This window comes from Budorcas taxicolor, chromosome 11 (assembly GCF_023091745.1).
Source record: "Budorcas taxicolor isolate Tak-1 chromosome 11, Takin1.1, whole genome shotgun sequence".
In the NCBI taxonomy this organism is placed as follows: domain Eukaryota; kingdom Metazoa; phylum Chordata; class Mammalia; order Artiodactyla; family Bovidae; genus Budorcas; species Budorcas taxicolor.
Genome location: NC_068920.1, coordinates 35,517,933 through 35,531,307, shown reverse-complemented (window position 1 = coordinate 35,531,307; position 13,375 = coordinate 35,517,933). Strand labels below are relative to the sequence as shown.

The 13,375-nt window shown below is 41.7% G+C and overlaps 1 protein-coding gene across 1 annotated transcript in view; it reads right to left on the bottom strand.

Moving 5' to 3' along the window:
• PKHD1 (PKHD1 ciliary IPT domain containing fibrocystin/polyductin) overlaps positions 1-13,375 on the bottom strand; it is a 448,252-nt gene that overhangs the window by 357,095 nt on the left and 77,782 nt on the right. The window contains exon 34 of the mRNA XM_052647828.1: positions 11,470-11,620. Coding sequence (XP_052503788.1) covers positions 11,470-11,620 — 151 coding nt within the window. The remainder of the gene's footprint in view (positions 1-11,469; positions 11,621-13,375) is intronic.

Sequence of the window (13,375 nt, the reverse complement as noted above, 5' to 3'; positions counted from 1 at the left end):
AGGCTGGCTTTACCCTCCTAACTCCCAGAAGGCTGCAAGCTCTGCCTAATGGTCCCGTATCAGGAGTTTCTTGTCGTCCCTGCCACTGACAACATAAGTCAGGATTATCAGTCTATGTGGAAATTATTCTACGTGGACTCACAGACAAGACCTAAAGGCACCATGTGGAATGCAGTGTATCAGTCACCAGGCTAAAGGTTAGTGATGCAGTCATTAGTCTATAGCTAGGACTGGCTAGATTACAGGCAGTAACAAACAGCCCCAAATCCTCATGGGTACAACCCAAAGTCCATTATAGATGTTGGCAAGTTTCCAGGATGGACCAGCTTTCCTCTATAAGTTGGCCCCTTTCCCTTGCCATTTAATCATGAAGGCAAGGGAAAAGAGAGGTCTGGAGAGTCAAGCCCTAGACATAAAATATTTCTGCCCACAAGCTAAGCAAGTGAGGTGGCCCATCTCCCTTCAAAATGGTGCAAAGCCTTCCTGGGCTCAAAACAGATGAGGACTGGATGGTGGAGGAGGCTACTGTGAAGCAAACTGACTGCAGAACTGCAGGACATCCTTAGCTAGAAGGAACAACTCAAAAGAATGAAACTAAAACACTTTCTAACACCATACACAAAAATAAACTCAAAATGGACTAAAGATCTAAATCCAGACCAAAAACTATAAAACTCCTAGGGGAAAACACAGGCAAAACACTCTCTGACATAAATCACAGCAAGATCCTCTATGACCCACCTCCCAGAGTAATGGAAATAAAAGCAAAAATAAACAAATGGGACCTAATTAAACAAAAGTTTTGCACAATGAAGGAAACTATAAGCAAGGTGAAAAGACAGCCTTCAGAATGGGAGAAAATAGCAAACGAAGCAACTGACAAAGAATTAATCTCAAAATATACAAGCAGCTCATGCAGCTCAATACCAGAAAAATAAACGACCCAATCAAAAAATGGGCCAAAGAACTAGAGAGACATTTCTCCAAAGAAGACATACAGATGGCTAAAAAACACATGAAAAGATACACAATGTCACTCGTTATCAGAGAAATGCAAATCAAAACCACAATGAGGTACCATCTCACACCAGTCAGAATGACTGCTATCAAAAAGTCTACAAACAATAAATGCTGGAGAGGGTGTGGAGAAAAGGGAACCCTCTTACACTGTTCGTGGGAATGCAAACTAGTACAGCCACTATAGAGAACAGTGTGGAGATTCCTTAAAAAACTGGAAATAGAACTGCCATATGACCCAGCAATCCCACTGCTGGGCATACACACCGAGGAAACCAGAATTGAAAGAGACACATGTACCCCAATGTTCATCGCAGCACTGTTTATAATAGCCAGGACATGGAAGCAACCCAGATGTCCATCAGCAGATGAATGGATAAGAAAGTTGTGGTACATATACACAATGGAATATTACTCAGCTATTAAAAAAAACACATTTGAGTCAGTTCTAAGGTGGATGAAACTGGAGTGACATATATACAGAGTGAAGTAAGTCAGAAAGAAAAACACCAGTACAGTAATATATATCGAATTTAGAAAGATGGTAATGATGACCCTATATGCAAGACAGCAAAAGAGACACAGATATAAAGAATAGACTTTTAGACTCTCTGGGAGAAGGAGATGGTGGAATGAGTTGAGAGAATAGCGTTGAAACATGTATATTACCATACGTGAAACAGATGACCAGTCCAAGTTCAATGCATGAAACAGGTCATTCAATGCCGGTGCATTGGAACAACCCAGAGGGATGGAATGGGAGGGAGGTCGGGGGCGGGGGGGGGGGGGGGGTTCAGGACCGGGGGATATATGTACACCTCTGGCTGATTCATGTCAATGTGTGGCAAAAACCACTCCAATACTGTAAAATAATTAGCCTTCAATTATAATAAATAAATTAATTTTTAAAAAAGAAGAAATTCTCAAAAAAATATAGAACCTCCAAATGATGGAATACTATGCAACCCCTGAGAAACTGTAAAATTATTTAATAATATCAAAATTTTACAAAATATTTAAGATGAAATGTGGATTATAAAAATATTTCATATTTAAAAATATTCTCATTTAAAAATTTGCCTGGCAACAGTGTTCATGTGTGTGTCTTTCTGAGCGATAGGATTATAAAAAAATTTATATGACTTTATATCTCTAATAAAAACAAATTGTTTTGTATGCAGGAAAAAAAAAGGAACAACTCTGGAAAATCAGTTAAATACCCATTCATCTTGGAAGGCGACTACTACTTAATTATTAGGCCCTTAAGCTTAACAGCTCAACCCTACTTCCTAAAGCATCTCCTGAAAAGGCACACAGCCTGAGGATAAACACTGAATAAAAGAGATGATTTAAAGGGAATAAAGGAAGAAAGGGGAGAAAAAAATAAAAGGGGTGGAGTGACGGGGAGATAGGGGATAGAAGAGAAGAGAAGGGAAAGTAATAGGAGAAGAGAGAAAAGGGGGGAAAAAAGAAAAGGAAAGGAAAAAGACCAAAAGGAGGGGAAAAGAAAGGAGACAAAAGTGGGAAAGTGCCATGGGGTTTCAGTAACAGAAGAAACAAAATCATTAGGAAACAGAAAGCAGGTTTTCAAATTAGCCTCGAATTAGGTACACACATTATTTTTCTAAATGTAAAGCCTGTCACGTCACTGTTTTGCATCAATTTTCCAGGAGAATGTCCTTAAACAGAAAGTAGGAGTTAAATTCAGTAGTGGGGCCTTACTTTTTTTTAATAGCAATCCAGGCATTGCAGTGCATTTTAAAATATAAATATTTCTAAAATAAATGGCAGTGATTCCACCAGCTAACATCAGGAGCACGTGAAATTTATTTTGTAGTCACTAGAAGAATGAACACAACCAAGCTACTGAGCGCACGTGCACACACACACACACACACACACGCACAGAAGAATGAACAGGGTGAGACACCTGCAGAGATTCTGTCTAGTCAAATCAAGTAACATCCTTAAAGATCCCCTCTTGAATCAAAGTGCCTTGAACATAAGAACCCATCCCTTTCAGGTCACCACAGTTGCCTTAAGTAGAACGTCCTGTGCTGTTATACAGTATGTTCTCAAGGAAGTCCAAAGGGGAGGGTATACATGTATACATATATGGCTGATTCATTTTGCTGCACAGCAGAAACTAACACAACATTGTAAAGCAACTATGCTCCAATGAAAACTATTTTTTAATGACATTATACATAAAGTACATTAAAATACCAAAAAAGAAAGAAAGAAAAGAAACCATCCCTAGTGCCAATGATATTGAGGTAGAGTATTGGCATGAGGAAGGGGCTGGCTGCCCACCCTCAGTCTTCATCTGTCCTTCCTCTTCCTACTTGTGATCTGCACCCCTGCTGTGTTTACTCACCACTCACTTACTCTTTATCCCCACAAAATCTGGTTTTCCTCCCCATCGATATTATCCTGCAGCCTCAAGCATCACTGCTGCTGCTGCTGCTGCTAAGTCACTTCAGTCGTGTCCGACTCTGTGTGACCCCATAGACAGCAGTCAACCAGGCTCCCCCATCCCTGGGATTCTCCAGGCAAGAACACTGGAGTGGGTTGTCATTTCCTTCTCCAATGCATGAAAGTGAAAGGTGAAAGTGAAGTCGCTCAGTCGTGTCCGACTCTTCGCGACCCCATGGACTGCAGCCCACCAGACTCCTCCTAAGGACCTTCTAATCATATTATCTTTTGAAGCACCTCATCACCCCTTCATTCAGTCTCTCCCCTTCCCTGGTTTCCACAACACTGCAGTAAGAGTATTCAAACATACTTCTGGCAATAGAGCACTGCTTTCAAATGAGATCTTGCCTAGAACTCTGATTGATTACCATAGCTTTACAGTAGACTTGAAATCAGGCAGGGTAACTCATCAAAGTTTGCTTTTTTCAAAGGTATATTTGGTTATTCATCACATTTCCATAGAAATTTTTAATGAGCTTGGAAATTGCTACCAGAATAAAAAGTTGGGTTGTTTTATTGGAATTGCATTGATTCTGAATATTAACTTAGAATGGATATCTTAGCATTATAACATTAATATCTTAACATTATTGAAAAATCCAGTAATGGATCTCTTAATGTTTCTTCTGATTCGGATTCATTAAGCTTTTTGGCTTCTCTCATAGCTCAGTTGGTAAAGAATATGCCTTCAATGTAGGAGACCCTGGTTCTATTCCTGGGTCAGGAAGATCTGCTGGAAAAGGGATAGGCTACTTACTCCAGTATTCTTGGGCTTCCTTTGTGGCTCAGCTGGTAAAGAATCCACCTGCAATGCGGGAGACCAGGGTTAGATCCCTGGGTTGGGAAGATCCCCTGCAGAAGGGAAAGGCTACCCACTCCAGTATTCTGGCCTGGAGAATTCCATGGACTATATCAGTCCATGGGGTTGCAAAGAGTCAGACACAATAGAGCGACTTTCAAGTTTTTTGGATCTGTGGGATTGTATTTTATCAAATTTGGGAAAAAATGGGCCATTATCTCATTAAATATTTTTTCTCCCTCTCACCCCCACTTCCATTTCCATGGCTCCTCCCTACAAAAGCAGCCCTGAGCTCCAGCTTCCGATGACCCCCCGCCCAGGGAAGCTGTCTGTCTCTGCTTGAGGTCTCTCTCCCTATGCTGTGTCTAGAATAGGGTCCCCAGACAGAAAGCTGCTTGCTCTCCTTGCGTGTTTCCCTTCTCTCAAGGATCACAGCCTTGTGTCTATTATCCAAAGCCTGAAATATATTCTAACTTGTTTTATAGTCATGTACATCAGATGAGAGTGAAGTGGAAGTGAAAGTCTCTCACTCGTGTCCGACTCTTTGCAACTTCACGAACTATACAGTTCATGGAATTGTCCAGGCCAGAATACTGGAGTGGGAGCTATTCCCTTCCCCAGGGGATCTTCCCAACCCAGGGACTGAACCCAGGTCTCCCACATTGCAGGCAGATTCTTTACCGACTGAGCCACCAGGGAAACCCAGCAGGTGGGTAAGTCTAAAACATCACCCTCTTGTGGTCAAAACCAGAAGTCGGTCTGTTCACATTAAAGAGCAATGCACTAAAAATTGAAGTGGACAATCTGTGTAAGTGGGACATCATAAGGCTTCCAAATGTCCAAATCCATGGGTCTTTAGCTCCAAAAAAAAGTATCTTCCAGTCTCCTTTCTGGAAAGAATAGAATTTGAATTACCAGGATAATGGAGCTGGGGGCAAAAAAAAAAAATTTTTGTAGGGGGTCGGGGGAGATAAACAATCTTCCAACTTGGAAATCTTGTAGTCTCCATCCCCTCCTCCCCTGTGCTGGACAGTTCCATTCCAGTTCAGTCGCTCAGTTGTGTCCGACTCTTTGCAACCCCATGGACCACAGCACACCAGGCCTCCCTGTCCATCCACCAACTCCCGGAGTTCACTCAGACTCATGAGCATTGAGTCGGTGATGGCATCCAACCATCTCATCCTCTGTCATCCCCTTCTCTTCCTGCCTTCAATCTTTCCCAGCATCAGGGTCTTTACAAATGAGTCAGCTCTTCACATCAGGTGGCCAAAATACTGCAGTTTCAGCTTCAACATCAATCCTTCCAATGAGCACTCAGGACTGATCTCCTTTAGGATGGACTGGTTGGATCTCCTTGCAGTGCAAGGGACTCTTAAGAGTCTTCTCTAACACAATTCAAAAGCATCAATTCTTCAGTGCTCAGCTTTCTTTATAGTCCAACTCACATCCATACATGACTACTGGAAAAACCATAGCCTTTCCAAGACAGACCTCTGTTGGCAAAGTCTCGTCTCTGCTTTTCACTATGCTGTCTAGATTGATCATAACTTTCCTTCCAATGAGTAAGCGTCTTTTAATTTCATGGCTGCAGTCACCATCTCCAGTGATTTTGGAGCCCCCCCAAAAATAGAATCAGCCACTGTTTCCACTGTTTCCCCATCTATTTGCCATGACATGATGGGACAAGATGCCATGATCCTAGTTTGCTAAATGTTGAGCTTTAATCCAATTTTTTCACTCTCCTCTTTCACTTTCATCAAAAGGCTCTTTAGTTCTTATTCACTTTCTGCCATAAGGGTGGTGTCATCTGCATATCTGAGGTGATTGATATTTCTCGCAGCAATCTTGATTCCAGCTTGTGCTTCATCCAGCCCAGCATTTCTCATGATGTACTCTGCATATAAGTTAAATAAGCAGGGTGACAATATACAGCCTTGACGTACTCCTTTTCCTATTTGGAACCTAATAGTTTCCATCAAGCACCTAATTAATACCTCACTAATTCAGTATGTCCATCAGTATGTCCATTATGTCTCTGCTTCCTGGAGGAAGGAGTGGTAAAGAGATGTCAGACTGGGTCTGCCAGCAGTAATGTCCTGGGCTCTAGCTACTCTTTAGAGATTTCAAACAACCCCTCCAGACTCTTGTCCATTTCCTGATATGTGTGTGTGTGTGTGTGTGTGTGTGTGTGTGTGTGAGCACGCATGCATGTGTGCTTAGTCACTCAGCCGTGTCCGACTCATTGCCACCCCATGGACTGTAGCCTGCCCGGCTCCTCTGTCGATAGGATTCTCCAGGCAAGAATACTGGGATGGGTTGCTATGTCCTCCTCCAGGGAATCTTCCTAACCCAGGGATAAAACCCAAGTCTCCCACATGGCAGGCAGATTCTTTATCATCTGAGCCACCAGGGAAGCCCAAGAATACTGGAGTGGGTAGCCTACCTCTTCTCCAAGGGATCTTCCTGACCCAGGAAATGAACTGGGGTTTCCTGCATTGCAGGTGGATTCTTTACAAGCTGAGTTACTAGGGAAGCTCCTTCCTGGTACCTAAATTTATCTAAATCCAAAGCTATTCTAGGGTCCAGTGGGGCAAACTGTCCTGTTTTTTATCTAAATGTCCCTTTGCAGGAACTTAATTTTTATGTTCTTATTCCCCATGAATTCATCCACATTTCCCATACACTTTCCATCTTGACGTGTTGTCCTTGTGTTACAAAAATCTCCTCACTTTATCAAGAAGGGTGCTTATGCTTCTGTTTTTTGTCCTCCTTTTATTTTATCTCCTTGACACGGGAGGTCCCTTCCTCTGTTTGGTTACGAGTCCTTTCTTAACTATATTAAGCTTCGCAGTCATATTTACAACTGTTTTTCTCTGGTTTTGCTATTTTCATGCTCTTCTTTCATTAGTTTCTTTCTCATTCCATCTTCTTGGATTCATTTTATGGTTTGCCTGAGCATGTCATTTTTCAGAGCATGCACAAGGGTGATAAACTGTCTAAATTTTGTATAGCGTGTATGTCTTTATTTTGTTTCCATTCCAAATAGTGTTGTACAGGGTATAGGATTCTAGGTTTAAAATCACCTGCCAGATAACTTTAACAGCACTGTTTCTGACTTCTTTTTCCACTGATGTGGTAGATCAGATGTTCACAGAAACCTCTTCAAGTTAGCACAACGGAAATTACTGGGTGAAACATCTGGATGAGTAGAGGGAAAGTAAAAGGATTCCTCAGAGGCAGAAATGAGAAGAACGTGGCTTTCCCCACCCTTTTCTTCCTTCTCTCCCTGAGTCTGTCCTGGAATCTCAGAGTCGCCTTGGGTTGGGCCAAGTTTAAAAAAGACACTGATACCCACAAAGGACCACACCCAACTCCTGTCCCCAAGAAAATAATCCTTTTTTTTGCTTTATGAATCACTCTTAAGACTTCATCTTGAGAGCCACAGAACCACCAGGGGAAAGAGAAAAAGAGAGAGAGGGAAAAGTGAGGGAAAAGGCCCTAGCAGTTCTCCGAAGCAATTCTTTCATTAGTCACTCTGATAACTGCCCTGCTGGACTCTCAAGTTTGGAATTTCTCTGGGAACTCCACTGAAAAGTATAGTGGACTCTTTTTATCAGTTTTCTCTAAACTGACTTTGCATCATGTTTATCCTGCTATGATTTCTCTACCCATCCAATGCAACCCACTCTTTATCCTTCAGGAATTCTTCAAAACTGCTGGTTGTTATGGCACCTTATTGCGTTTTGCAGCAACATTTTAGATGTTTGGGTTTCTCTTTTCCTAACATCTTTTCTCTTGTTTTGATGTACCATAGCAATACAACATTTTCTGAAGAAGAGAAAAATGTACCTATGCTAAAATGGGAAGATGACCATGACGCATTCTTTCATTTATAAATCTATTTGTCCTTTCAATAAACTTTAAGAGGATTTGCTGTTGTGTTAGACATCGTTCTAAGCTTTGGGAAACAGAAGCCACAAAACAAGGTGCCTCTTTTCAGGAGCTGATATCCTAGACTGTCAATAGGTTTTTTAAAAATACAAGTTGAAGAACAATATTAGAGACACAATAACACCTTTGTGTGCAAACGGGTATATCTATACCTGTGTGTGTATGTGTGTGTGTGTGTGTGTGTGTGTGTGTGTGTGCCTTCTTTCAGACAGAATCTTCAGGGGATGCAATTAGAGAAGGAACATGTGAGACGGTTTCTTTTAACTGTTCTTATTTTTATTTACATATTGTCTGTTTGTACAATTGATTCAGGCTTTGTTCTAGATACTTGGGACAAACCAGTGAACAAAGCAGACAAACACTCTGCCTCCCTGGAGATCATATTCTAGCAAGAAAAGTCAGACACTAAACAATAAATAAACAGAACTTATTTGTTTATTTTATGTAATAATAACATGTTACCTTCCATAATGTGTTAGCAGGTGACAAGGTCTAGGGGAACAAAAACGGAATAGACTAAGGAAAATTGCCAGTATGACACATGGAGTAAGAAGCACTGGGTTGTAACTTTAAATAGGGTGGGAAGGACAGACTTCATCCAGGAAGTAGCATTTCAGCAAAATATTCAAGTGGGTTGGGAAAAGAGAAGGACGCTCAATGCCACCAATTATTAGAGAAACGTAAATCAAAAGTACAATGAGGTGCTACCTCACACTGGTCAGAATGGCCATCAAAAAATCTACAAATAATAAACACTGGAGAGGGTAGATAGAAAAGTGAACTCTCCTACACTGTTAGTGGGAATGTATTGATAAACTGGTGTAGCCACTATGGATTACAGTATGTAAGTTCTTTAAAACACTAGAAATTGAATTGCCACATGATCCAGCAATCCCACTCCAGATAAATCCAGAAATAATGAAAACTCTAATTCAAAAAGATATAAGCAGCCCAATGTGCATACCAGCACTATTTATAATAGCCAAGACATGGAAGCAACCTGAATGTCCATCAACAGATGAACAAATAAAGAAAATGTGGTATATATATATATATATATATATATGTATATATATACACAAACACATAATGGAATATTAACCATAAAAAGGAATGAAATAATGCCATTCACAGCAACATGGATGGAACTAGAGATGATCACACTAAGTGAAGTTAGTCAGACAGGAAAGCCACATATTTTATGATATCACTTACATGTAGAATCTAAAAGGATCAAATGACCTTATTTATAAAACAGAAACAGATTCATGGACATTGAAAACAAACATACGGTTACCAAAGGGGTAGGAAGGGAAGATAAATATTTAAAGATGACAGACATCTAGTCCTCAAAAACAATTCAAAGTTAGTCTTTGAGATAATAGAAAATTCAGAGAAATCTAAGTGAAATCCTCTGGTCAAAGCAGTGAACGCTACAGAGAAATGATCCTCTTTCATTTTCTTGCACTAAAACTAGCAAACAGCACAGCCAAGAACAGCCAACACTGGATACTGACTATGTGTGAGATGCAATTCACAGCAGCTCGCACACTAGAATCCTCACATCAACCCTATCGGGCAGGTACCATTATTATCCCCACTTTACAGACAAGAAAACTGACGCACGGAGGGGCTACGTTGCCAGAAGTCCCCCAGGGAGCAAGGGATCTGTTCCAGCCCCAGCAGTCCAGCTCAAAGCCCACTCCTCACTCCTGCGGTACCTGCCTCCTCCTCTCTGTACCTGCCTCCTCCTCTGTCACCACATTTGTTCAGATGAGCAGACCAACAACCCAGCTTATTTCCCAAGGCAGAAACAGAGGCCCAGAAAGTCTTCAGGATTGCTCAGCGTCCCAGAGCTAGTCTTCAGCCCACAGTTCTCTTCCTACATTTCGAGACTAATTTAGCAGCCTCGCTCACTACCGTAAACCTTTGAGACATCACTGCCAGCCAGCTGCTGAGAAGGGGCACTGGCGTGAAGAGGAGTCTGTTATTAGGGGACCATAGTGCTGCCGATGAAGAATTAAAGCTGTTGATGCACTGAAGCACTGAAAGGAAGAGGTGCGTTTGGTGGAGGAGCGGGGGCGGTGGGCAGACACGGTGAAGGAAGTGACAGCCCGTACAACCACCTGAAGGCTCAGGAAAGGGGCATGAGAAGCCTGGGAAGAGGTAGGTTGGACAGGGAGATCCTGGGGGGCTGGGTGAAGGGGAGATGGGAAGGCAGACAGGGAACAGAAAAATCACGTTACTTATCATAGCACGCATTTTCAGCACCAGCCCAGAAGTTAGAGAAAACCACGCCTCACGAACCCAGGAAGTACAGTTTGGGATTGCAGAGCCTTCATCTGAGCAACATTTACAAGATCTACGACCCTGTGTGGCACTTAATAGGCACTCAGTAAAGGTCTGTCCCAATAAAAGAGACAAAAGAGGAAGATCTGAGGATCGCTTTCATAAAAAGAAAGACACCTAAGGGAGTAGGTGCTCAATAAATATTATTTTTTATCTGTGTACCATGAGCAGCCCAGAGAGTCGTAAAAGATTATCTGATATATTTCCAAAGAGCGCTTCGCCTCTGATTTCAATTTTCAAAAATTCCCTGGGAGGCTGTGGAATTTCTCACTGGGGACTTTTAAGAACACCTTCTTACAAGAGCCCCTTGGAGGGGTGGCTAAGATGATGTAAAATGGATAGATGAAGGAGGGAGGCGGGGCCAGATGACCCTGCAGACCCTTTCCCTCTTCGGTCCTAATTTCCATGTCATCCTCTCAGAAGTGGAAGTTTCTACTCTGTTTGTTCTGTACGGCACACACATGAACGGGACAGGCCAGCAGACACTGTCATCCCACCAAACGAAGATGGCTGAGTGATTTGGAAACCTTCCAGAAGGGCTTGGTTAAATTGTAGGCCGTTTATTTCATGGAGAAATAAACCACAGAGAGCTTCTTTCAAATGTGCTCATGGAAAGCAGGACAAAATGCTGAGATTATCTGCTCAGAATTTGCTTTAAAAAAGCCCAGGCAGCACTCATTTATTTTTGAGAAAATATATGATTAACCATAGCTAACTATGAATTCAGATGCTGTGCATTAGACCAGCTCCTCAAAGTTTGAGAGCATTTAATATTATATATCGCTGCCATTTGGGCTAAATTGTTTTTTTAATGTACACAATATTACAAATTTAATTTGAGCTGTTTGAATCAGTCTGTAAAAAAGATTTGATTATACCTGAGTGTTCTGGCCCCGGCTTTTCCGTATCTCAGTAATCTTGGCGGTAATTGGCTGATTAGGCGTCTCACACTCCATCTTTGCCTCAGTTTCCATGGTAATGGTACAGGAGCTATTATAGATGAGAACTTCATCTCTTTCCACTTTAGGGCTGAAACGAGAGGGGAGGTTAAATGGGGTGTCATCAATCTTAATGAAATGCAATTATTTTTACTCTTATTAATCATTGCAAGCCATTAGCTTGTGGCAACTACAGGCCACCATTTGTCAAATTTTGCAAATTTCTGTAATTTTGTTTCCATTCTTTTATTGTTTATTTGTTTTCCCTTTATCTGCACACCCTGCAATGAAAATGCACATGGTAAATATCTTTCACTGAGGCCTTTCTCTTTTCCAGATCTATCAGGCACATTTAGCAAAAGCTTCTCGAAGCCCAACCGAACAAGCAATACACAGATAATACTTCCAGTTCCAAAAATGGAAGCAAATGTTGGGGAAAAATTTTCTTTTTTTCTTTACCCCTTCTCTCTTCCTGTTCTTACACTCTGTTTGGGGAGTGAATTGCTAAATGCCCCCAGGGCAGATGGAGAAATTGGAAAACCCACACAACTGGCTAACTGGTCCCTAATTCCAACTGTGAAAAAATGAGCTCATTTAGGCTTTCAATTCCCTCTCCCCAGCTGATGGCAATGAGTCTCTGTTGCTAGCAGTGGAACATTAACTTAGTAAATTAATTAAACTTACTTAACAGCCCAGACTAAGGAGATTCGATATATGTGCCAGTTATATTACCAGTCTCTTGCTTTAAAAGTCCTCTTGCTTTAAGGAGAGAAACCAGAGTGGGTTCAAAATGAAAAACAGCAGTGTAGCATTACAGAAAGTCTAAAAATATGTGGTCCAGAGGAAAGGAGACCATGGAGTTTGCAGGGTATGGCCCCCAACAGGTGTGATACTTGCTCGAGAATAATCCTGGCTTTAGGCATTGTTGCAACTAGCTCCTAGATGATTAGTTATAATAACGCATGATGTTTTACACTTTTTAACAGTTTCATATGTATGATCTCATTTCAGCCAGTAAAGTAGGTAGAGGCATCAGAAAAGTGTAACCCAAAGAGACCTAAGGATTTGCATGAAGTCAAACACAAAAAGTATGACAGCTCCAAGATGAGGCTCCAGGGGTCCCAACTGCTAGAGCAGTACTCCTAAGTTTTGAGGCGGAGTATCACGGCCAAGATGGCCAATCCCATGGGAAGACCAGGATTGGTGATGAAAAGGGCAAAAGGTCACTGCTTGAGAAACTATCATGTCAAACTATATTTTTTTCAAATCAATGTCAAAATGGTTTCTCCCACACTTTGTTAGAAGTAATGAGCAGGATAACTATTACACCTACTTAATCTCCTTGTCTTCAGGCTAGAATATTCTCAGCTCCATGTCCATCCAAGACATGACTCCCGTACCCACTATGTACAGTGTCAATATTTTAACACTGTGCAGCCCAGTTTGGCTGCCCTTTGAGGCTGTGTTCTCCCCTTACCTAAGCCCTCTCCACCATGGCACTTAATACTGTATTCATTTTGTAGCCCCCCAAGCTTAAATTGGAGAAGGAAATGGCAACCCACTCCAGTACTCTTGCCTGGAGAATTCCATGGACAGAGGAGTCTGGTGGGCTACAGTCCAGGGGGTCGCAGAGTCAGACACACCTAAGTGACTAACTTTCACTTTCAAGCTTAAATTAAGACGACAGTGAACTCGAAGTCTCAGAGCCATGACAATTTTCTGAGGAGTATTAGCATGCGGAGTTGAGGCTTGGAAGCTGACCAACTAGATTCAAATCCCTAAACAGATATCTACCATCCATCTGACATTGTGAAAACATGATTCTCTAAGCTTTGGTTTATAAAGC